Source organism: Pongo abelii, chromosome 19 (assembly GCF_028885655.2).
Source record: "Pongo abelii isolate AG06213 chromosome 19, NHGRI_mPonAbe1-v2.0_pri, whole genome shotgun sequence".
NCBI lineage: Eukaryota > Metazoa > Chordata > Mammalia > Primates > Hominidae > Pongo > Pongo abelii.
In genome coordinates, this window is record NC_072004.2 from 21,052,801 (window position 1) to 21,074,699 (window position 21,899).

Below are 21,899 nucleotides of genomic sequence, written 5' to 3' on the forward strand. Positions count from 1 at the left end.
AAGTGAGGAGTGCCTCTGCCTGGCCACCCCGTCTGGGAGGTGAGGGGCGCCTCTGCCCGGCCGCCCCGTCTGGGAGATGAGGAGCACCTCTGCCCGGCCGCCCCGTCTGGGAGGGGAGGAGCGCCTCTGCCCGGCCGCCCCGTCTGGGAGGTGAGGAGCGCCTCTGCCCGGCCGCCACCCTGTCTGGGAGGAAGTGAGGAGCACCTCTGCCCGGCCACCCCATCTGGGAAGTGAGGAGTGCCTCTGCCTGGCTGCCACCCCATCTGGGAGGAAGTGAGGAGCGCCTCTGCCTGGCTGCCCCATCTGGGAAGTGAGGAGCGCCTCTGCCCAACCGCCACCCCGTCTGGGAAGTGAGGAGCGCCTCTGCCTGGCCACCCCGTCTGGGAGGTGAGGAGCGCCTCTGCCCGGCTGCCCAGTCTGGGAAGTGAGGAGCGCCTCTGCCGGGCCGCCCCGTCTGGGAGGTGAGGAGGGCCTCTACCTGGCTGCCACCCCGTCTGGGAGGAAGTGAGGAGCGCCTCTGCCCGGCTGCCCAGTCTGGGAAGTGAGGAGCGCCTCTGCCCGGTCACCCCGTCTGGGAGGTGAGGAGTGCCTCTGTCCGGCTGCCACCCCGTCTGGGAGGAAGTGAGGAGCACCTCTGCCTGGCTGCCCCGTCTGGGAGATGAGGAGCACCTCTGCCCGGCCGCCCCGTCTGGGAGGTGAGGAGCGCCTCTGCCTGGCCGCCACCCCGTCTGGGAGGAAGTGAGGAGCGCCTCTGCCCGGCTGCCCCATCTGGGAAGTGAGGAGCGCCTCTGCCCGGCGGCCACCCCATATGGGAAGTGAGGAGCGCCTCTGCCTGGCCACCCCGTCTGGGAGATGAGGAGCACCTCTGCCCGGCCGCCACCCCGTCTGGGAGGTGAGGAGCGCCTCTGCCTGGCCGCCACCCCGTCTGGGAGGAAGTGAGGAGCGCCTCTGCCCAGCTGCCCCATCTGGGAAGTGAGGAGAGCCTCTGCCCGGCCGCCACCCCATATGGGAAGTGAGGAGCCCCTCTGCCCAGCTGCCCCATCTGGGAAGTGAGGAAAGCCTCTGCCCGGCCGCCACCCCATATGGGAAGTGAGGAGCGCCTCTGCCTGGCCACCCCGTCTGGGAGATGAGGAGCACCTCTGCCCGGCCGCCCCGTCTGGGAGGTGAGGAGCGCCTCTGCCTGGCCGCCACCCCGGCTGGGAGGAAGCGAGGAGCGCCTCTGCCCGGCTGCCCCATCTGGGAAGTGAGGAGCGCCTCTGCCCGGCCGCCACCCCATATGGGAAGTGAGGAGCGCCTCTGCCTGGCCACCCCGTCTGGGAGGTGAGGAGCGCCTCTACCTGGCCGCCACCCTGTCTGGGAGGAAGTGAGGAGCACCTCTGCCCGGCCACCCCATCTGGGAAGTGAGGAGTGCCTCTGCCTGGCCGCCACCCCGTCTGGGAGGAAGTGAGGAGCACCTCTGCCTGGCTGCCCCATCTGGGAAGTGAGGAGCGCTTCTGCCCAGCCGCCACCCCTTCTGGGAGGTGAGGAGCGCCTCTGCCTGGCCACCCCGTCTGGGAGGTGAGGAGCGCCTCTGCCCGGCCGCCCAGTCTGGGAAGTGAGGAGCGCCTCTGCCCAGCGGCCCTGTCTGGGAGGTGAGGAGCGCCTCTGCCTGGCTGCCACCCCGTCTGGGAGGAAGTGAGGAGCATCTCTGCCCGGCCGCCCCGTCTGGGAAGTGAGGAGCGCCTCTGCCCGGCCACCCCCTCTGGGAAGTGAGGAGCGCCTCTGCCCAGCCGCCCCGTCTGGGAGGTGAGGAGCGCCTCTGCCTGGCTGCCACCCTGTCTGGAAGGAAGTGAGGAGCGCTTCTGCCCGGCACCCCGTCTGGGAAGTGAGGAGCGCCTCTGCCCGGCTGCCCTGTCTGGGAGGTGAGGAGCGCCCCTGCCCGGTCGCCCTGTCTGGGAGGTGTACCCAACAGCTCCGAAGAGACAGCGACCATCGGGAGCGGGCCATGAGGACAATGGCGGTTTTGTTGAAAAGAAGTGGGGGAAGTGTGGGGAAAGGAAGGAGAGATCAGATTGTTGCTGTGTCTGTGTAGAAAGAGGTGGGCATAGGAGACTCCATTTTGTTCTGACTAGGAGAAATTCTTCTGCCTTGGGATGCTGTTGATCTATGGCCTTGCCCCCAGCCCTGTGCTCTCTGAAACATGTGCTGTGTCAACTCAGGGTTAAATGGATTAAGGGCGGTGCAAGATGTGCTTTGTTAAACAGATGCTTGAAGGGAGCATGCTCTTTAAGAGTCATCACCACTCCCTAATCTCAAGTACCCAGGGGCACAAACACTGCAGAAGGCCGCAGGGACCTCTGCCTAGGAAAACCAGAGACCTTTGTTCACGTGTTTATCTCCTGACCTTCTCTCCACTATTATCCTATGACCCTCCCATATCCCCCTCTCCGAGAAACACCCAAGAATGATCAATAAATACTTCATAAATAAAAAAAAAAAAAGATGCATACTGTAATCCCTAGAGCAATCATTAAAAAAAAAAATACATAGTACAAAAAAGCCAGAACACTCAATGAAAGAATTTAAATGGCACACTAGAAAATAATCTATTTTGACTGGAACAATGGCTCATACCTGTAATCCCAGCACTTTGGGAGGCTAAGGCAGGAAGATTTCTTGAAGCCAGGAGTTTGAGAACAGCCCTAGCAATATTGTGAGACCCTATCCCTACAAAAGGGTAAAAAAATTAGCTGACTGGGCCGCGCCCGGTGGCTCAAGCCTGTAATCTCAGCACTTTGGGAGGGCAAGGCAGGGGGATCACCCGAGGCCAGGAGTTTGAGACAAGCCTGACCAACATGGCAAAAACCCATCTCTACTAAAAAAAAAAAAAAAAAAAAAAAAATTAGGCTGGGCGTGGTGGCTAACGCCTGTAATCCCGAGGCAGGTGGATCATGAGGTCAGGAGTTCAAGATCAGCCTGACCAACATGGTGAACCCCATCTCTACTAAAAATACAAAAATTAGCCAGGCATAGTGGCATGTGCCTGTAATCCCAGCCACTCAGAAGGCTAAGGCAGGAGAATCGCTTGAACCCGGGAGACGGAGGTTGCAGTGAGCCGAGATCACGCCACTGCACTCCAGCCTGGGCAACAGAGCAAGACTCCGTCTCAAAAACACAAACAAGCAAAAAAAATTAGCCAGGCATGGTGACAGGCACTTGTAATCCCAGCTACTTGGGAGGCTGAGGCAGGAGAATAGCTTGAACCTGGGAGGCTGCAACCTGGGAGCTTGAACCTGGGAAGTTGCAGTGAGCCGAGATCATGCCACTGCACTCCAGCCTGGGCAACAAGAGCAAAACTTCGTCTCAAAATAACAAAGCAAAACTTCGTCTCAAAAAAACAAAACAAAACAGGCCGGGCATGGTGGCTCATGCCTGTAATCCCAGCACTTTGGGAGGCTGAGGTGGGCGGATCACAAGGTCAGGAGTTCAAGACCAGCCTGGACAAGATGGTGAAACCCTGTCTCTACTAAAAATATAAAAAATTAGCTGGGCATGGTGGCGGGCGCCTGTAATCCCAGCTACTCGGGAGGCTGAAGCAGAGAATTGCCTGAACTCAGGAGGCGGAAGTGGCAGTGGGCCAAGATCGTGCCACTGCACTCCAGCCTGGGCAACAGAGCGAGACTCCGTCTCAAAAACAAAACAAAACAAAAAATTAGCCAACTGTGGTGGTGCAGGCTTGTAGTCCCAGCTACTAAGGAAGCTGAGGCAGGAGAATCACTTGCACCCAGTTCAAGGTTGCAGTGAGCTACAATCACACCACTGCATTCCGGTCCAGCCCGGGTAACAGAGTGAGGCCTTTTCTCAAATAAAGGGAAAAAAAAAAAAGAAAAGAATGTATTTAATAAATATTGCTGGGCACTGTGGCTCCCATATGTAATCTCAGCATTTTGGCAGGCCAAGGTGGGTAGATCGCTTGAGCCCAGGAGTTTGAGACCAGCCTGGGCAACATGACGAAACCCTGTCTCTACAAAAAAAATACAAAAATTAGCCAGAGGTGGTGTTGTACACCTGTAGTCCCAGGTACTGGGGAGGCTGAGGTGGGAGGATCACCTGAGCTTGGGGAAGTCAAGGCTGCAGTGAGCCATGATCGTACCATTGCACTCCAGCCTGGGTGACAGAGTAAAACCCTGTCTCAAAAAAAATAAAAATAAACAAATAAATAAATCCAGGCTGACAACTCCCCAATCTGTCCCCAGTCTAGACTTTTTCTGAAATTCAAGTGCACTTCTGACATCAACACTTAGATATCTAATGGTTATCTTAAATTTAACATGTCCAACAGAAACTCCTCATCTTGTCCCCGTAGCCTGCTCTATCCATATAGTCTTTCCCATCACTGTAACCGACAACATCCTTTCAGCTGCTCAGGCCAAAAACCTTGGAGTCATCCTTGAGTCTTCTCTCTCACACCCTCACATTCAATCCATCAGTGAATGCTGTTGCCTCTACCACCAGAAAGACTTCTTACCATCTCCACTACTATTATCCTAGTCAAAGCTACACTCATCTCTCACCTGGGTAATGACAAGAGTCTCCTGATTAGTCTCCCAGCTTCTGCTCTTCCCCTTATATGCATACAGTCTGTTCTCAAGCAGCAGCCAGCTTGATCCTTTTTAAAAACATTAGTCACATCACTTTTCTTCCACTCAAAACCCTCTAAATGGCTCCCATCACACTTTGTGGAAAAGCCTAAGTCTTCAACTGGCCTTCTGGTTGTTCCTCAAGCTTACAGGCATGCTCCCAGCCCTGAGCATTTATATTGGCTGTTCACTCTGCTTAAAAAGCTCTTCCCACAGATATCCATATGGCTCACTCTCATTTCAAGTCAAGTCTTTGTTTAAATGTCACTTTCTCAGTAAGGTCTTCACTGACTACCTTATTTAAAATTTCAATCCCCACCCCCACCCCTATCCCCACTTCTTTATTCCCATAATACTTAGCAACTTCTAATATAATATGTAATCACGGTTTTTAATTTGCTTATTGTCTCTACCACTAGAATATATGCTACATGAGGAGAGTGATTTTGTTTATTACTCTATCTCCCGTACCTAGAACATAGTAATAAGCACTCAATAAATATTTACGAAACTAGTGAAGGAAATAAACAAAAAGAAAAGTGAAACTGATTTTAATTTTCTGAAATCTCTATTTTTTAAATCTTTCAGCACATATAACAATAAATTAGAAAACATGCAAAAGTTAAAACTATTTCTTACCAAAGTCCATTCTATCTTTTTGGTTTCTCTGAAGCAAACCCAAAAGGAGATTAGCCAAATAAGGTGATGTTTCTCTGGGAATACTGGGGGAAAGGAAAAACACAACCACCTAAGTGATAAGTTTATATATATAAACATTGACTTTTGCCTTCCATATAGTAAACTAAAACGTATATGTGGTTTCACAAACTCCAATACATTTATACCAGGAAGACCATGTAAGAGTCATCTAAAGAAGGAAAAAAAGCCGGGTGTTGTGGCTCACGCCTGTAATCCCAGCACTTTGGGAGGCCGAGACAGGCAGATCATGAGGTCAGGAGATCGAGACCATCCTGACTAACATGGTGAAACCCCGTCTCTACTAAAAATAGAAAAAAAAAATTAGCTGGGCGTGGTGGTGGGCGCCTGTAGTCCCAGCTACTTGGGAGGCTGACGCAGGAGAATGGCATGAACCCGGGAGGTGGAGCTTGCAGTGAGCTGAGATCATGCCACTGCACTCCAGGCTGGGCGACAGAGCGAGACTCCATCTCAAAAAAAAAAAAAAGAAGAAAAAAAAGCACTAAATTGCCTTTGAGAAACAGCATCAAATCAAGAAGATTCCTGTATTGTGCTTGCTGTTGTTTTGAGTATCTGCAGGAGTAAGGCACCTCAAAAAGCCCAATGTTGAGTTTTAGCATAGCTTCAATCTTGCACTAATAGTTGCTATAATGTTCTCTACTATAAAATAGCCACCTCCATTTCTGTCTGGAAAAGAGCAGCACTTAAATACAAGTGAGAACTAATACGACTTCCTAACATCCAATATGAAAACAACAAGCAATAGGAAAATGAGTTAAGTAATAGCAGTACACAATTCAAAGAATAAGAATTACAAAAAGATATTAAACAGGCTGGGCACAGTGTCTCACACCTGTAATCCCAGCACTTTGGGAGGCCAAGGTGGGTGGATCACTTGAGGTGAGGAGTTCAAGACCAGCCTGAACAACATGGTGAAATCCCGTGTCCACTAAAAATACAAAATTTGGCCGGGTGTGGTAGCCTGCCCGTAGTTCTAGCTACCTGGGAGGCTGAGGCAGGAGAATGGCTTGAAACTGGGTGGTGGATGTTACAGTGAGCCAAGATCGTGCCATTGCACTCCAGCCTGGCAACAGAACAAGACTCCGTCTCAAAAAAAAAAAAAAGAAAAAAGAAAAAGATATTAAACAAATACAAAGGAGCCAAACTCACTAATAAAGAGAATAATGCAAATAAAATTAATAGCTAACTGGTCCTCATGCATTTGTGCGGCATCAAATCCGCTAACATTCCATGTTGGTAAAAATGACGGAAAAGGAGTAGTCTTCTATCTTGCTGTATTCACTGGGACAGCCTATTTGCAAAGTGTATCTTTTGGTCTGACAATTCCATTTCTAGGAGTCCACCCTAACAAAATGTACACATACACAAAGGAGTACACACACACACACACACACACACACACACACACACACACACACACACACACTTCACTAGAGCCTGTTTGCAGTAACCAAAAAATGAAAACAGGGATCTGATTAAATAAAATAATGTACATCTATGGGACTCTCTGTGGCATTTAAAAGCATACAGTGGCAGATGCAGTTGAGCCCTGGGTCACCAAGATGTGGTTCCCAAAGTATACTCTATCATGCCTGGCCACTCTGCCCCCGACCCTCGACCCAGCCAAATACGACATATCTCCGGAAACCCGACGGGTGCAAGTCGAGCAGTTGGCCATAAGAGCCCGGCTGAAATGAGAGTACCTGCTTCAGTACAACAACCCCAACCGCAGAGGGCTCATCGAAGATCCTGCCTTGATTCGTTGGACCTATGCAAGATCAGCAAATGTCTATCCTAATCTCAGACCCACTCCTAAAACCTCACTCTTGGGCGCTCTGTGTGGATTTGGGCCCCTCCTATTCTGGTATTATGTTTTCAAAACTGACATGGATTCAAAAGAAAAACTTATCCGGGAAGGAAAATTGGATCAAACATTTAACCTCTCACATTAAGTCTCTCAATGATGACTATATGTACTCTTGCCTAAATAGTCTATTAATCATTAAAAAAAAAAAAAAAAAAAAAAAGCATACAGTTGGCCAGGTATAGTGGCTCATGCCTGTAATCCCAGCACTTTGGGAGGATGAGGCGGGAGGATCACTTGAGGTCAGGAGTTCAAGACCAGCCTGGCCAACACGGTGAAACTCCGTGTCCACTAAAAAAAAAAAAATACAAAAATTAGCTGGGCGTGGTGGTGGGTGCCTACTAGCAAGACTGAAGCAGGAGAATCGCTTGAACTCAGGAGGGGGAGGCTGCAGTGAGCCGAGATCGTGCCACTGCACTACAGCCTGGGCGACAGAGCAAGACTCTGTCTCAAAAACAAAAAAAAGCATACAGTGGCTCTCCACATCCCGCTGCGGAACATCATCTGTGATGTGCTACAAAGTAAAAAACAAAAGGACGCTGCAAACAACTCACAAAATATGATGTAATTTGTCTTAAACTATGCGTGTGTATAAATACATACATAAACAAGCACTCATCCCAAGATACAAGTTCAAGAAAATTAAAAAAAAGGAAAACAAGCACTCAAACACGTATAAAGAACGCCCAAAAAACTATGAAGACAGAGACACAGCAAACTCTTGTTACCCCTAAAGAGATCAAAGCTGGGGGGAATTCACTTCCTACTTTACGCGTATCTATTCTGTCCACATTACCCTCCCCACAAAGAACACATGTAACTTCCGTATCTTTTTATTTTAAATTTACATTTTAAAAAAGAAAGAAAAGAGTACAGCACTACACAGACACCTATGATGTGCCAGCAATTTTCTAATTTGTTGTAACAAATGCTTTCACATTATCAACTGAAAAAGAATTAAAAAATGAGAATACATAAAACACAAACAGTTCAAATAAACAACACTGTATTCACAAATAGTAAAACCCAGTGTAATCTAAACACATACCTAGGCATTAAGCTCCTATTTTTTTCATAAAACATCCTTAAGTCTTGAGGACTATTGGCCTATTAAAAAAAAAAAAAAGGTTTAATTTCCTAAACAACGGGGGCAAAACTTTCAAATCATATGATTGACACTCATATGCTTTTTTTTTTAAGGGATTGAGGGAGTGGGAGTTTCAAGGAAGGGATTGAGAGGAAAGGAGGGAAAGTATGAGGCAGGAGGAAAGGAAAGAGAGATGATGCTCATATTCTTGCTACAGAACATAGATTCTCAACTTGAAAGCCATGGATTGCTGAAGGACCCATAACTGGTCATTAGGAACTCATAAAACCTATGACATTTGTGAAAATTCTGTACATCTGAGTATAATGTACCTTTTCTGAGGTACCTTTTCTGAAGTACCTTTTCTGAGGTCAGTCTCTGAGAGGAGCCTGAAACTTACAACAGATTAAGGACCACTATTCTGAAGGTTACATGCCCTGCCCAATAGGTACATTATTGTTGGGTAAAATTCAGGTGTACTTTACCTTAGGACCCTAAAGGAATTCAAAGAAAAGAACTATGTATACTGCTACTATTCAGTCTCTCCACAGCAACAAATAGCTGATAACAACAGCTGCTGAATTAGTGAAGCCTCCTCTACATGCAAACTAGACTAAGAAATTAAAAGTGTTTAACCTGGCTGTGTCACTAATTTTCTTTTTCTTTTTCTTTTTTTTGAGACGGAGTTTCACTCTTGTTGCCCAGGCTGGAGTGCAATGGTGCGATCTCGGCTCACCGCAACCTCCGCCTCCCAGGTTCAAGTGATTCTCCTGCCTCAGCCTCCCTAGTAGCTGGGATTACAGGCATGTGCCACCACGCCCGGCTAATTTTGTACTTTTAGTAGAGATGGGGTTTCTCCATGTTGGTCAGGCTGGTCTCGAACTCCCGACCTCAGGTGATCCGCCCGCCTCGGCCTCCCAAAGTGCTGGGATTACAGGCGTGTGCCACCGCGCCCGGCCATCACTAATTTTCTTAATACTATCTTGGGCAAATATTTTCACTTTGTTCCAGTTTTCAAATTCAAAGATCTTCTTTGTAACATAAGAAATTATAACATGGCAATATGAACTCAAGAGAAATCATCGTGATTATACTCTACAGGGTCACTTTTTGGCAGGATGTTGGGGGAGAGGAGGAGAAGACAGACCCATAATAATTTCCATAAAGTGTATATAATTACCTCCCTCTCACCTAGCAGTGTCAGGAATAGAGGGCTAGAAATGGTTTCCAGAGATCTCCCCAGACCAGCCCCAGCCCTCATGTGGATTCTGGGATCCCAAAACCAGGCTAACCAGGAAGCTCTGGTGTCACCATTCACAACCATTTCCCACCAGGCTGTTAGCCCCAAACCCAGCATACAACAGACTTCATGCCCAGTCCAACTACAAAGGGCAGGCAGATAAAAGGGGAAAACCAAAAGATGTTCTGACTCACTAAAGCACTTTTTGCCTATAACAGAATCAAAGTAAGTCACAGAGGAGCCAAAAACACTGCTTTCAAAGTATTCTTCATTTTACAAATCAAACGCAACTACAAAATGACAAGATCCCAAAACTGAGGACATAAGAAAAAAGTCAGCCTACCTGAAAAGGTGGTTTTCCAACTAGGCATTGGTATATCACCGTTCCTATGCTCCACAAGTCAGCCTTAGCATCATAATGTTGAGACATAATAACCTCAGGAGCCTGGGAACAGAGAAATTTAAGGGGCATGCAGTATGTTATTTACATAATTAATATGCACATATTAATTAACTGGTAAAGGTGACACTCCTAACAAACTACCAGAATAAAACAACACCCTGTGATAGTTCTCTAATCAAATAATAAGGCAATGAACTTACAACATATTATTATATATTGAGATTTACTAGTAAATCTCAAAATCAATGTTGCATGAAAAGAGGCAAGTTATGGAAACAAATGTTTCAACTGATTATAATGGACACATAAAGTACAGTGAGAGGGCTGAAATAAATAGTAAAGAAAAATACACACCATAGGACATGGTGTATAAAATACATACCATAGGACAGAGGTTCCCTCAGGTGTGTGAGAGGAGCAGAGGAGGAAATGCAATCAGGGAGAGGTATAAAAGGAACTTGGGCTGTCTCCAAAATACTTTTCTTTTTTCTTTTCTTTTTTTTTTTTTTTTTTAAGAATGAGTCTCACTGTGTCACCCAGGCTGGAGTGCAGCGGCGTGATCTCGGCTCACTGCAACCTCCACCTCCCAGGTTCAAGTGACTCTCCTGTCCCAGCCTCCTGAGTAGGTAGGATTACACGCGCCTGCAACCACGCCCAGCTAATTTTTTGTATTTTTAGTAGAGACAGGGTTTCACCATGTTGGCCAGGCTGGTCTCGAACTCCTGACCTCGTGATCCTCCCACCTCGGCCTCCCAAAGTACTGGGATTACAGGCATAAGCCCCTGCGCCTGGCCTATTTTATTTCTTTCAAAAACAAGATCAAGACAAACATGGCAAAATGTTAACTTTGTGAAATATGGATGGTGGGTACATAGGTGTTTGCTATATTATTCCCTATGTTTTTTGTAATCTGAATACTTTTATAGTAATAGAAAAACTATGATGCAAAACCCCACACAATACTAAAAATTGTCCTAAAAGCAAAACCATTTCTCTGCTGCTTTGTTACAGGTATTTTCCCACCTCTCATCAAATTTTGCATTTTAAATATACCATTAATCAGGACAAATATTAAACAGAAATGGAAAATATACTTAAAGATAGTTTTATTTCTCAGATGTAACATTTCCTTTTAACTTTAATTCTTTGTGGAAATGGGATCCTGCTGTGTTCACAGGCTGGCCATGAACGCCTGAGAAGTCCTCCTGCCTCAGCCTCCCAAGTAGCTGGGACTAAAGGCACGCATCACTACACCCAGCTCAGGCGTAACATTTTTATTTATTTTCCCTAGTAAATTTCTTATTAAGTCAATATCCTTTAATAATCAGCCAAAGCACTCTAACCTCAAGGCTAAACTAATTTTATACTCAAGAAGTACAAAGTAATTTTAAAATTTATATAAAATTATAAAATTTATTATATATAAGCAGTAAAATTATGATCAAGACTGTAAATCTAATAAAATTTTTTTTGAAATTTGATTACCAGTTCAAAGTTGATTTTAGTTTAGAGAAATTTCGAATTTAATATAAATCCATTTTAAATTTAGAACTGAAATAGGTACATTTATTTGACATAATTCTGAATCTCTAGAATTAAGGTATTTCCAGACTTAATACTGCACATTACTTTAGAAGTTTCATAGCCTAACCCTATAATACATGATGATATCTATATGAGAGGATAAAGGGGAAAGCTGAGATATTTCAGCTGTGTGAGGCTAATGGAAAAAACATCTACAACACAGGGATCCTGTCAAGAGAGTTAACATGCAAAAGATGAGCACATCCTACAGCTGAAGAAGTGCTCCCAGAAGGTGTTTTTTAAAGCACTCCTAATATTATACATGATGTACAGCACGACTACCCTTGATTAATTTTTATTTTCAACTTAATAGATTTGTCTCATAACTAATCTTTTTTAAAAAATAAAAACAAATGGGCAAAAATGACTTACTTTTACAGTCCACTATGCTAAGGTAAAAGATGTCTGTATTATAGCATTATCAGTAATATAATTAACATTAGTAATAACAACTTGGACTATATGTAAAATCCCATCTTATTTGGAAGCAAGCATTATACTTAAATTCCAATGATTATGGAGCCACGCTTTAAACACACAAGGATGCAAACACTCACTCACCATGTACATCGGGGATCCACATAGTGTTGCAGCCATCATGTTACTATGTAGGTAACGAGCAAAACCAAAATCCGCTATTTCACAAAACAGAAAGTAGAAAAGCAAATTATGTCTTCGCTCGTACCTAACATATATCATATGATTCTTCAAGACACAAGAAGGCACAAAGGACTGTGAAAAATAAACAGCTTACTGAATAAGACTGTCCACCAAAGAAAAAAGTAGCTACCTTGATTTCAACAAGCTAAAAATAGTAGTAATCGTCAACTGTACAAGTCACTGCTCTGCCAGATTTGCAACCACGGTGCATGAAACTTTGCAAGTGAAAATGCTAATTATAATAAGTAGCTCATTAATACAGTTTTCATTAAATATCAATACCAGATGTAGAATGTGAACAATTACGCTTTTATTGTTTCAAATAATTTTGAGGTACCACTAAAAAAAACTGCCAAGGGCTAACCTAGATGGTCTCTGAGATCACTATGTCAAAAGCCTAGGAACTGTAAAGAATCAGGGTTATGGCCGGGTGTTGTGGCTCACACCTATAATCCCAGCACTTTGGGAGGCTGAGGTGGGTGGATCACCTGAGGTCAGGAGTTCGAGACCAGCCTGGCCAACATGGTGAAACCCTGTCTCTACTAAAAAAAATTACAAAAAAAATTAGCTGGGTGTGGTGGCACATGCCAGCTACTTGCGCATCCCAGCTACTTGGAAGGCTGAGGCAGGAGAATCTCTTCAACCTGGGAGACAGAGGTTGTAGTGAGCCGAGATCGTGCCACAGCACTCCAGCCCGGGTGACAGAGCCAGACTCCATCTCAAAAAAAAAAAAAAAAAAAAAAAAAAAAAAAAAAAACAGGGTTGTTAATTTGCTGCCAGTAACCACACCGCATCAATTTTCCTCTCGAGAGACGCAGGTATTCATATTTAGAGCTCCTGATGTGGGCCTGTCAGCACTGCCTGAGACTTAGCAGAAACTGTCAATAATGTAAAGGATTCATCTATCTAAGAGAACTCCACAATCTCAATAAAAATATCAAATTGCATCAATAAAATCCATCATTTGGCCAGGTGTGGAGGCTCAAACCTGTAATCCCAGCACTTGCGGAGGCTGAGGCGGGCAGATCACCTGAGGTCAGGAGTTCAAGACCAGCCTGGCCAACATGGTGAAACCCTGTCTCTACTAAAAATATAAAATTTAGCTGGGCGTAGTGGTGCATGCCTGTAATCCCAGCTACTCAGGAGGCTGAAGCAGGAGAATCGCTTGAACCCAGGAGGCGTGGGTTGCAGTGAGCCAAGATCGCGCCACTACACTCCAGCCTGAGCAACAGAGCGAGACTCCATCTCAAAAAAAAAAAAAAAAAAAAAAAAAATCCATCACTCAACAAAGCTAAAGTTGTCTAAAAATAGTTTCAAAAAATGTCCTTTCCATGACACAATACATGGCCATTTACCTATTTTGATGCGAATACCACTGACACTTGATTTTCTGCGATTGGCATAGGACAGCAAGATGTTCTGTGGTTTGAGATCTCTGTGGATGATTCCTTTGCTGTGCAGGATTCGCATGGCAGCAGCAATCTGATGCAGAAAGACTCTGATAGTGTCTTCACTGAGAGTCCCTTTCACTGGTACAAAAGGAGTCACGTAAATATTTAAGCACACAAAATCAAATACCATCTGCATATTCCATCAACAGGATTGGGTTGTGAAGGAGAGCATGAAGGGAATGAGGAATTTGGATTCACATTTATTCATTTTTTTAACTTTAATAATTGAAGACTATGAAGAGATATCAGATTTCTCAAAACCTGTAGTAGTCAATCTGTTGTAAAGAGAACTGACTGGCACTTTCATCTTTTGTTTCACCTGTGTTTTTTGCTTTTCCCTTCATGTTTTTACTGCTGAAGGTGCCCACATGACTCTGAACACCATACGTACTCAATAAATATGAATGTCCTTTACAAGCCAAAAGCTAAGTTCCCCTTCATATTAGTCAAATATCTGGAATAAGTGTCCATATTTAATTCCAACCATTATGTGAGCACAAATTAAAAACAAGCAAAATCTTTGACCAGAGGGACCAGATACTACTGCTACCTGTACCTGTGAGGCATCTGTGTTCCTGCATCTACTCCGTCCTTTTATCTCCCACACCCCTGTCCCACTATCTTTCATAACTAAAAATACCTTAAGAATAAATGTTTTAACCTATTTCACCACTATAAAGAGGTGGTATGAACATTATTTGAAACTAGTGTCATTATTCCGTAAATATTTTTTTTTTTTGAGACAGAGTTTTACTCTGTCCCCCAGGCTGGAGTGCAGTGGTACAATCTCAGCTCACTGCAACCTCTGCCTCCTGGGTTCAAGAGATTCTCCTGCTTCAGCCTCCCGAGTAGCTGGGACTACAAGCACGTATCACCATGCCCAGCTAATTTTTCTATTTTTGTAGAGACATGGTTTCGCCATGTTGGCCAGGCTGGTCTTGAACTCCTGACCTAAGTGATCCACTTGCCTCAGCCGCCCACAGTGCCGGGATTACACTGAGACATCGTGACCAGCCTATTCAATAAATTCTACAGTATTTCTGTATATGCCAGAGCATGTTGTGGTTAACAGCTTGATTTGAAGTCTAGCTGCCTTTGTTCAACTCCTAGTTCTTCCACTTAATGTGTGACCCTTTTTAAAAGACAATCCCTCTGCGCCCACCTTCCTCATGTATAAAAGTTGATGAGAATAACTACGAGTTGATATGATCATTAAATAAAACCCATTTAATAATGAAAACTTGTGCTCATTTCAGCAGCACATATACTAAAATTGGAACAATACAGAGAAGATTAGCAAAAAATATTTATATTAAAAAAAGAAAAAAATTATGAAAACTTTAGAAAAAGGCTTTGCACATATTTCAATGTAGTAAGTATGCAAATAAGCTTATTACAATAAGTCTAAAAGTCACAAGTGTAATTCCTTACCTACACTGAGGATTTAGTATCCACGTGCCTATTTAAATTATTTGTGATGCATGTCTGTCCATATAATTCTTAGAATATGTCTATATAACCTTTCCATTTGTAAATAAGAGAGAAATAACATTAATACTTGGAACAAGTGAAATACTGTGGTTTTAAAATCATTTTAATGACCTGTCAAGTTTTACATGTCCTTAACATCTTCAAATAAAATAAATCTTTACGGTTTAAAAATTATCAAATATGGCCCAGTGTGTGGCTCATGCCTGTAATCCCAGCACTTTGGGAGGCCATGGTGGACGGATTGCTTGAGCCCAGGAGTTTGAGACCAGCCTAGACAACATGGTAAGACTCTGTCTCTACAAAAAAAATAAAAAATTAAGGCCAGCTATGGTGGCTCACACCTGTAATCCCAGCCCTTTGGGAGGCCAAGGTGGGCACATCACCTGAGCTCAGGAGTCTGAGACCACCCTGGGTAACATGATGAAACCCCATCTCTACTAAAATACAAAAAATTAGCCAGGCATGGTGGCACACGTCTATAGTCCGGCTACTTGGGAGGCTGAGGCACGAGAATGACTTGAGCCTGGGAGGCAAAGGTTGCAGTGAGCCAAGATCATGCCATTGCACTCCAGCTTGGACTACAGAGATGCCATCTCAAAAAATAAATAAATAAATACAATTAAAAATTACAATTAAAAGAAATTTTGGGGGGCTGGGCGCGGTGGCTCACGCCTGTAATCCCAGCACTTTGGGAGGCCAAGGTGGGTGGATCATGAGGTCAGGAGTTTGAAACCAGCCTGGCCAGCATGGTGAAATGCTGTCTCTACTAAAAATACAAAAATTAGCCCAGCATGGTGGCACACACCTGTAGTCTCAGCTACTAGGGAGGCTGAGGCCGGAAAATAGTCTGAACCCAGGAGGTGGAGGTTGCAGTGAGCTGAGATCCTGCCACTGCACTCCAGCCTGGGCAACAGAGCGAGACTCCGTCTCAAAAAAAAAAAAAAAAAAAAATCATCCTCCAGAGATGAACACTGTTAAAAATTTGATGTGCATTTTTCCAGCTCTACTTTCTCGCAGATGCTAATATATATATTATCGCATATTAGTGGGGAGGTCAAATCAACAACTAGAACTTTATTTTTGTAATGGTTTACTTAAATTACATTGTGACAATTGAAATGGATGGTATATTTAAAATTTATTTTGGCCGGGTGCGGTGGCTCACGCCTGTAATCTCAGCACTTTGGGAGGCCGAGGAGGGTGGATCACCTGAGGTCAGAAGTTCAAAACCAACCTGGCCAACATGGCGAAATCCCATCTCTACTAAAAATATGAAATTAGCCAGGCACAGTGGCAGGTGCCTGTAACATACTCAGGAGGCTGAGGCAGGAGAATGGCTTGAACCCAGGTGGCAGAGGTTGCACTGAGCCAAGATCGCACCACTGCACTCCAGCCTGGGCGACAGAGTGAGACTCTATCTCAAAAAGAAAAAAAAAAAAAAGAAAGAAAGAAAACATAAAAGGTGTTTGTTTCAAAGAGCAAATTAAAGGACTAAATGACCCTATTGTGACACAATGACATTCAACCTTCTAGACATTCCAGTCCTTCTAGACATTCCAGACCTTCTAGACCAGTGCTCTCCAACAGGAATATAAGGTGGCCACACATCAAACTTTCCATTTTCTAGTGGCCAGATTTTAAAAAGTGAAAAGAAAGAGATATAATTAATATATTTAACCCAATATATCCAAAATATTACCATTTCAACTTGTAATAAATATTTTTAAATTAATGAGATTTAATCATTCTTTCCTTCTGATGAAGTATTCAAAATCCGTTGTGCATTTTACACTTACAGCACATCTTGATTCTGACTAGCCACACTTCAACAGCGCAATGTGGTCAGTGGCTACTATACTGGGCAGTGCAGCTCTCAATAATTCCCCTAAGGACCAGAATTTCTTTCATATGTCTTTAAAGTGCTTTCATATGTCTTTAAAGTGCTTTCATACTACAAAGGATTCCCTTAAGGACTGTGGCAGAGAAAGATCAGGGAGAAGTTAAAAAACCAAAATCATACAGCAGTATAAGCAAACACTGGTGCTAGAACCATGCTTGCCTGGCTGACTCCAACATTCAAGCTAATTAAGCTCTTTCACTATTCAGTCTCCTAACAATATTGCTTTAGAATATCAAACACAAGAGTTCAACAAAACTGTTCTAATAGTGCTTCTATGGGTGAATAATAGTTTTGTTAATGAGACTGATATTCTTTTTAAAAAAAAAAAAAAAAACACGCTCTCTAGAAAAGAAAAAACTGATATTCTAAGGAGGGTGGTATCAACTGATATTCTAATGAGGGCTGTAAGCTGGTGTCACTCAGTCTGACCCAAGTAGAAAAGTGCTTCATCAGGAACACTAAGGATGTCAAGAAAGGCAGAGCAGGGTGCTTTCCAGCTTCGACTCCTTTCCAACAGTAGTGAATGAAAGTGTCTGTCTCACTGCATTCTATCTATGATTAACATTTTGAAATTTGTTAACTAAATTGACAGTTTTTTTTTTTTTTAAACTACCAAATTCAGGACAATGGCTGCCTCTAGGGAAAGGACAGGAATGGGGTTGCAGAAGGGCTTACAGGGAGCTTCAACTGTATTTATAATTTCTTTTTTTCTTTTTTTTTTTTTTTTTTTTGAGACAGAGTCTTGCTCTGTAGCCCAGGCTGGAGTAAAATGGTGTGACCTCAGCTCACTGCAACCTCTGCTACCCAGGTCCAAGAGATTCTCCTGCCCCAACCTCCCCAGCAGCTAGGACTACAGGCATGCACCACCATGCCCAGCTACTTTTTGTATTTTTAGTACAGACAGGGTTTCACCAGGTTGGACAGGCTGGTCTCGAACTCCTGGCCTCAAGTGATCCACCCACCTCGGCCTCCCAAAGTGCTGGGATTACAGGCGTGAGCCACCACTTCCAGCCTATAATTCCCTTGTAAATGGTGGTGGGGGGTACCCGTACTGGTATTCTTTACATTTTTCTCTACACAGCTTCTGAATGTCAGCAATATTCTACATTATTCTATATATCTATGTTATCTTTTGTAAACTGTCCACAGTGCTTTTACCATCAACTGCCATAATCTATTTTTTTTTTTTTTTTCTGAGATGGGAGTTTCTATCTTGTTGCCCAGGCTGGAGTGCAATGGCATGATCTCGGCTCACTGCAACCTCTGCCTCCTGGGTTCAAGTGACTCTCCTGCCTCAGCCTCCCAAGTAGCTGGGATTACAGGCATGTGCCACCACACCCGGCTAATTTTGTATTCTTAGTAGAGATGAGGTTTCTCCACGTTGTTCAGGCTGGTCTCGAACTCCCCACCTCAGGTGATCCACCCACCTCAGCCTCCCAAAGTGCTGGGATTATAGGCGTGAGCCACCGCGTCTGGCCACTGTAACCTATTTATAGGTTGAATGTGTTAACCTTTTACTGTCTTTGCATATTCCCCTTGCATCTTTTAAGGGGTGAACAAGTACATACTGGCTTCACTGGCCAGGTGCGGTGGCTCACGCCTGTAATCCCAGCATTTTGGGAGGCCAAGGTGGGCGGATCACGAGGTCAGGAGTTCGAGACCAGCCTGATCAACATGGTGAAACCCTGTCTCTACTAAAAATACAAAAATTAGCTGGGCGTGGAGGTATGCGCCTGTAATCAAAGCTACTCAGGAGGCTGAGGCAGGAGAATCACTTGAACCCAGGAGGCAGAAGTTGCAGTGAGCCAAGAATGTACCACTGCACTGCAGCCTGGGCAATAGAGTGAGACTTCATCTCCAAAAAAAAAAGGAAAAAGAAAATACTCTGGAGGCACACAATTTGATCTGAATGCTTCATATCCTACATGTATGCATTTTGGGTTCAGAATTTCAAGCACAATCTAATATAATTTTTGTTGCCTTTTTTTAATTACAAGAAATATTCACATAAAATACATTCTTGGATATATTTTTCCACTATAATTTTTTAATTCTGAAAGAAATGAAACGGACTAAAACTCAGTCAAGCCTTTTGAAGGAGAGGAATTCTATCGAGTTTCTCCTCTCCTGGGGATAGGACCATCTCTCAAACACTGTCAGAGAGAGACACACAAAAAGGTAAATACTTATATACAAGTAAAGCTTAGGAACAAAACCACAAACAACAACAACAACTGGTCTGTAAAGTGACCACAAGTCAAACAAATACACAAATATTTATTGAATGTTTCTATACAAGAGCAGAAAATGGGTAGTGTATTTCACAAGTACCTCTTAGGATTAAACAGGCTGCAGCACTGTCTTTTACTGAACACTGACACACATACACAGTTACCTTGCAAATAATCTGCGAGGTCTCCACCATTGCAATACTGACATAGAAAAGAGAAAGTAATGAAAATAAGGACAGTGATTCAAGATTAATTCAATCCATTCTCAATTGTGATTAAAAAATCATTTGTATATGTCATGTAAATATAGCCTAAAAACATTATTATAGATTCAAAATTTTTTAAATTTTATATTCCTTGAGTAGAATCTAGATCACTGAATCAACTTTATTAATACAAAAATTCAAATAATCTACTACCAATTTTAAAGTTCATATTAATCAAAAAGGATTTGAAATATGCAGATATATGCTAGAATCTAAAAAAAAAAGAAATTTGAAATAAACAGAAGTTTGTATACTACCTACCTCCATCACCAAAAAGACAGAGTTGGGTAATTCCTGAAAAGTAAACATATTAAATATCATTTAGAGAAAAATTAAACACAAAATTTAAAGATAATGATAGTTAAAAATACCATACTTGTTCATTATTAAAACTGGTAAAATGAAATCACAAAATCCATTAGAAAGTGAAATTAAAATTCCCAACATAATGATGTAATTATCTCCTCTACAAAGCCAAATCAAGGTTTGGTAACACTAATGTAGTCATCAAGAAGTAAAATTTTGTTTACAGAAATAACTAGAGAAAGATTCATCTTTTGGTTATGATTGACCTAAAACAACAGATCTAGGACAAAAAGCATGGTAAATTTACAATGGGAAAAAGGAAGGATTCTTTGGTCCTTGGGGAAACACTTCCACTTTGAAAAGTTTATGATTTGGAGCAGTAAAACAGAAAAGTTTATGATTTGGAGCAGTAAAACAGAAAAGTTTATGATTTGGAGCAGTAAAATCCTCCCTAGCAACACTATATGCACAATCTGATTTCTGGAATATATGACTCAGGATGCCTGGTTTTTTGCTTTTCTGTTTTTTATGTTTATTTGGGGCAATCGCATTATCAGCAATTGGTGGCAAAGGGAAATGTTTTATCACATTATCAACACGTTCCAAAATGTTGAGGAAATGAATTGAGGGCTCTTAAAAAGTCTCTCAAATCCATATAGCTCCAGGTCTGCTGTTGATTAAGTAACTCAAAGACTGATTAGCTGGCTCTTCAATGGCAAGGGATTTTATAACGATAACTAAAATTTAGATTGAACTTCCCTGTGGCTTAACTTGAGCCAGTGTGCAAATGTAATTCAAAATATAGCTTCTGGCCGGGCGCGGTGGCTCACGTCTGTAATCCCAGCACTTTGGGAGGCCGAGGCAGGCGGATCACAAGGCCAGGAGATCGAGACCATCCTGGCTAATACGGTGAAACCCCATCTCTACTAAAAATACAAAAATTAGCCAGGCGTGGTGGCGGGCACCTGTAGTCCCAGCTACTTGGGAGGCTGAGGCAAGAGAATGGCATGAACCTGGGAGGCGGAGCTTGCAGTGAGCCGAGATCATGCCATTGCACTCCAGCCTGCAAGAGAGCCAGACTCTGTCTCAAAAAATATATATAGATATATAGCTTTTGGGCTGGGCCCAGTGGCTAACACGTGTAATCCCAACACTTTGGAAGGCCAAGGTGGGAGGATCACTTGAGCCCAAGAGTTCAAGACTAGCCTAGGCAACACACGGAGAATTCATCTCTACTAACAATTAAAAAATGGCCGGGTACAGTGGCTCACGCCTGTAATCCCAGCACTTTGGGAGGCTGAAGCGGGTGGATCACCTGAGCTAAGGAGTCCGAGACCAGCTTGGCCAACATGGTGAAATCCCATCTCTAATAAAAATACCAAAAAAAAAAAAAAAAAAATTAGCCAGGCATGGTGGCAGGCGCATGTAATCCCAGCTACTTGGGAGGCTGAGGTAGGAGAATCACTTGAACCCAGGAGGCAGAGGTTGCAGTGAGCCGAGATCGTACCACTGCACTCCAGCCTGGGCAACAGAGTGAGACTTCGTCTCAAAAAAAATTAGGCCGGGCACAGTGGCTCACGCCTGTAATCCCAGCACTTTGGGAGGCCAAGGTGGGCAGATCACCTGAGGTCAGGAGTTCAAGACTAGCCTGGCCAACATGGTAAAACCCCATCTCTACTAAAAATACAAAAAAATTAGCTGGACATGGTGGTGCATGCCTGCAATCCCAGCTACTCCAGAGGCTGAGGCATGAGAATCACTTGAACCTGGGAGGTGGAGGTTGCAGTGAGCTGAGACCGCGCCACTGCACTCCAGCCTAGGCAACAGAATGAGACCCCATCACCAAATAAATAAATAAATAATAAAAATAAAAATGCCTTGAAGGACACAAAACAGTTTTTTCTTCTGGAAAAAGGAAATAAAGAGGTATAAGAAGAGGGCATCTCGGCTGGGTGCGGTGGTTCATGACTGTAATCCCAGCACTTTGGGAGGCCGAGGCAGGTGGATTATGACGTCAGGAGTTCGAGACTAGCCTGGCCAATACAGTGAAACCCCATCTCCACTAGAAATACAAAAATTA

At 43.7% G+C, this 21,899-nt stretch overlaps 1 protein-coding gene and 2 pseudogenes across 5 annotated transcripts in view; 2 read left to right on the forward strand and 1 right to left on the reverse strand.

Annotated features, from left to right (window-relative positions):
- ULK2 (unc-51 like autophagy activating kinase 2) overlaps window positions 1-21,899 on the reverse strand; it is a 107,018-nt gene that overhangs the window by 68,811 nt on the left and 16,308 nt on the right. For all 5 annotated transcript variants that reach the window (XR_008515311.2, XM_024241516.3, XM_054536295.2 and 2 more), the window contains exons 4-10: window positions 19,775-19,807; window positions 19,412-19,448; window positions 13,530-13,703; window positions 12,076-12,149; window positions 9,871-9,972; window positions 8,249-8,307; window positions 5,259-5,341 (exon numbers count right to left, since the gene is read on the reverse strand). Coding sequence is in view for 4 of the 5 variants with exons in the window: in XM_024241516.3 (XP_024097284.1) it covers window positions 5,259-5,341; window positions 8,249-8,307; window positions 9,871-9,972; window positions 12,076-12,149; window positions 13,530-13,703; window positions 19,412-19,448; window positions 19,775-19,807 (562 nt within the window). In the remaining variant the exon portion in view is untranslated. The remainder of the gene's footprint in view (window positions 1-5,258; window positions 5,342-8,248; window positions 8,308-9,870; window positions 9,973-12,075; window positions 12,150-13,529; window positions 13,704-19,411; window positions 19,449-19,774; window positions 19,808-21,899) is intronic.
- On the forward strand, window positions 6,899-7,288 carry LOC112131435 (NADH dehydrogenase [ubiquinone] 1 beta subcomplex subunit 4-like; annotated as a pseudogene).
- LOC112131443 (U6 spliceosomal RNA) lies at window positions 14,869-14,924 on the forward strand (annotated as a pseudogene).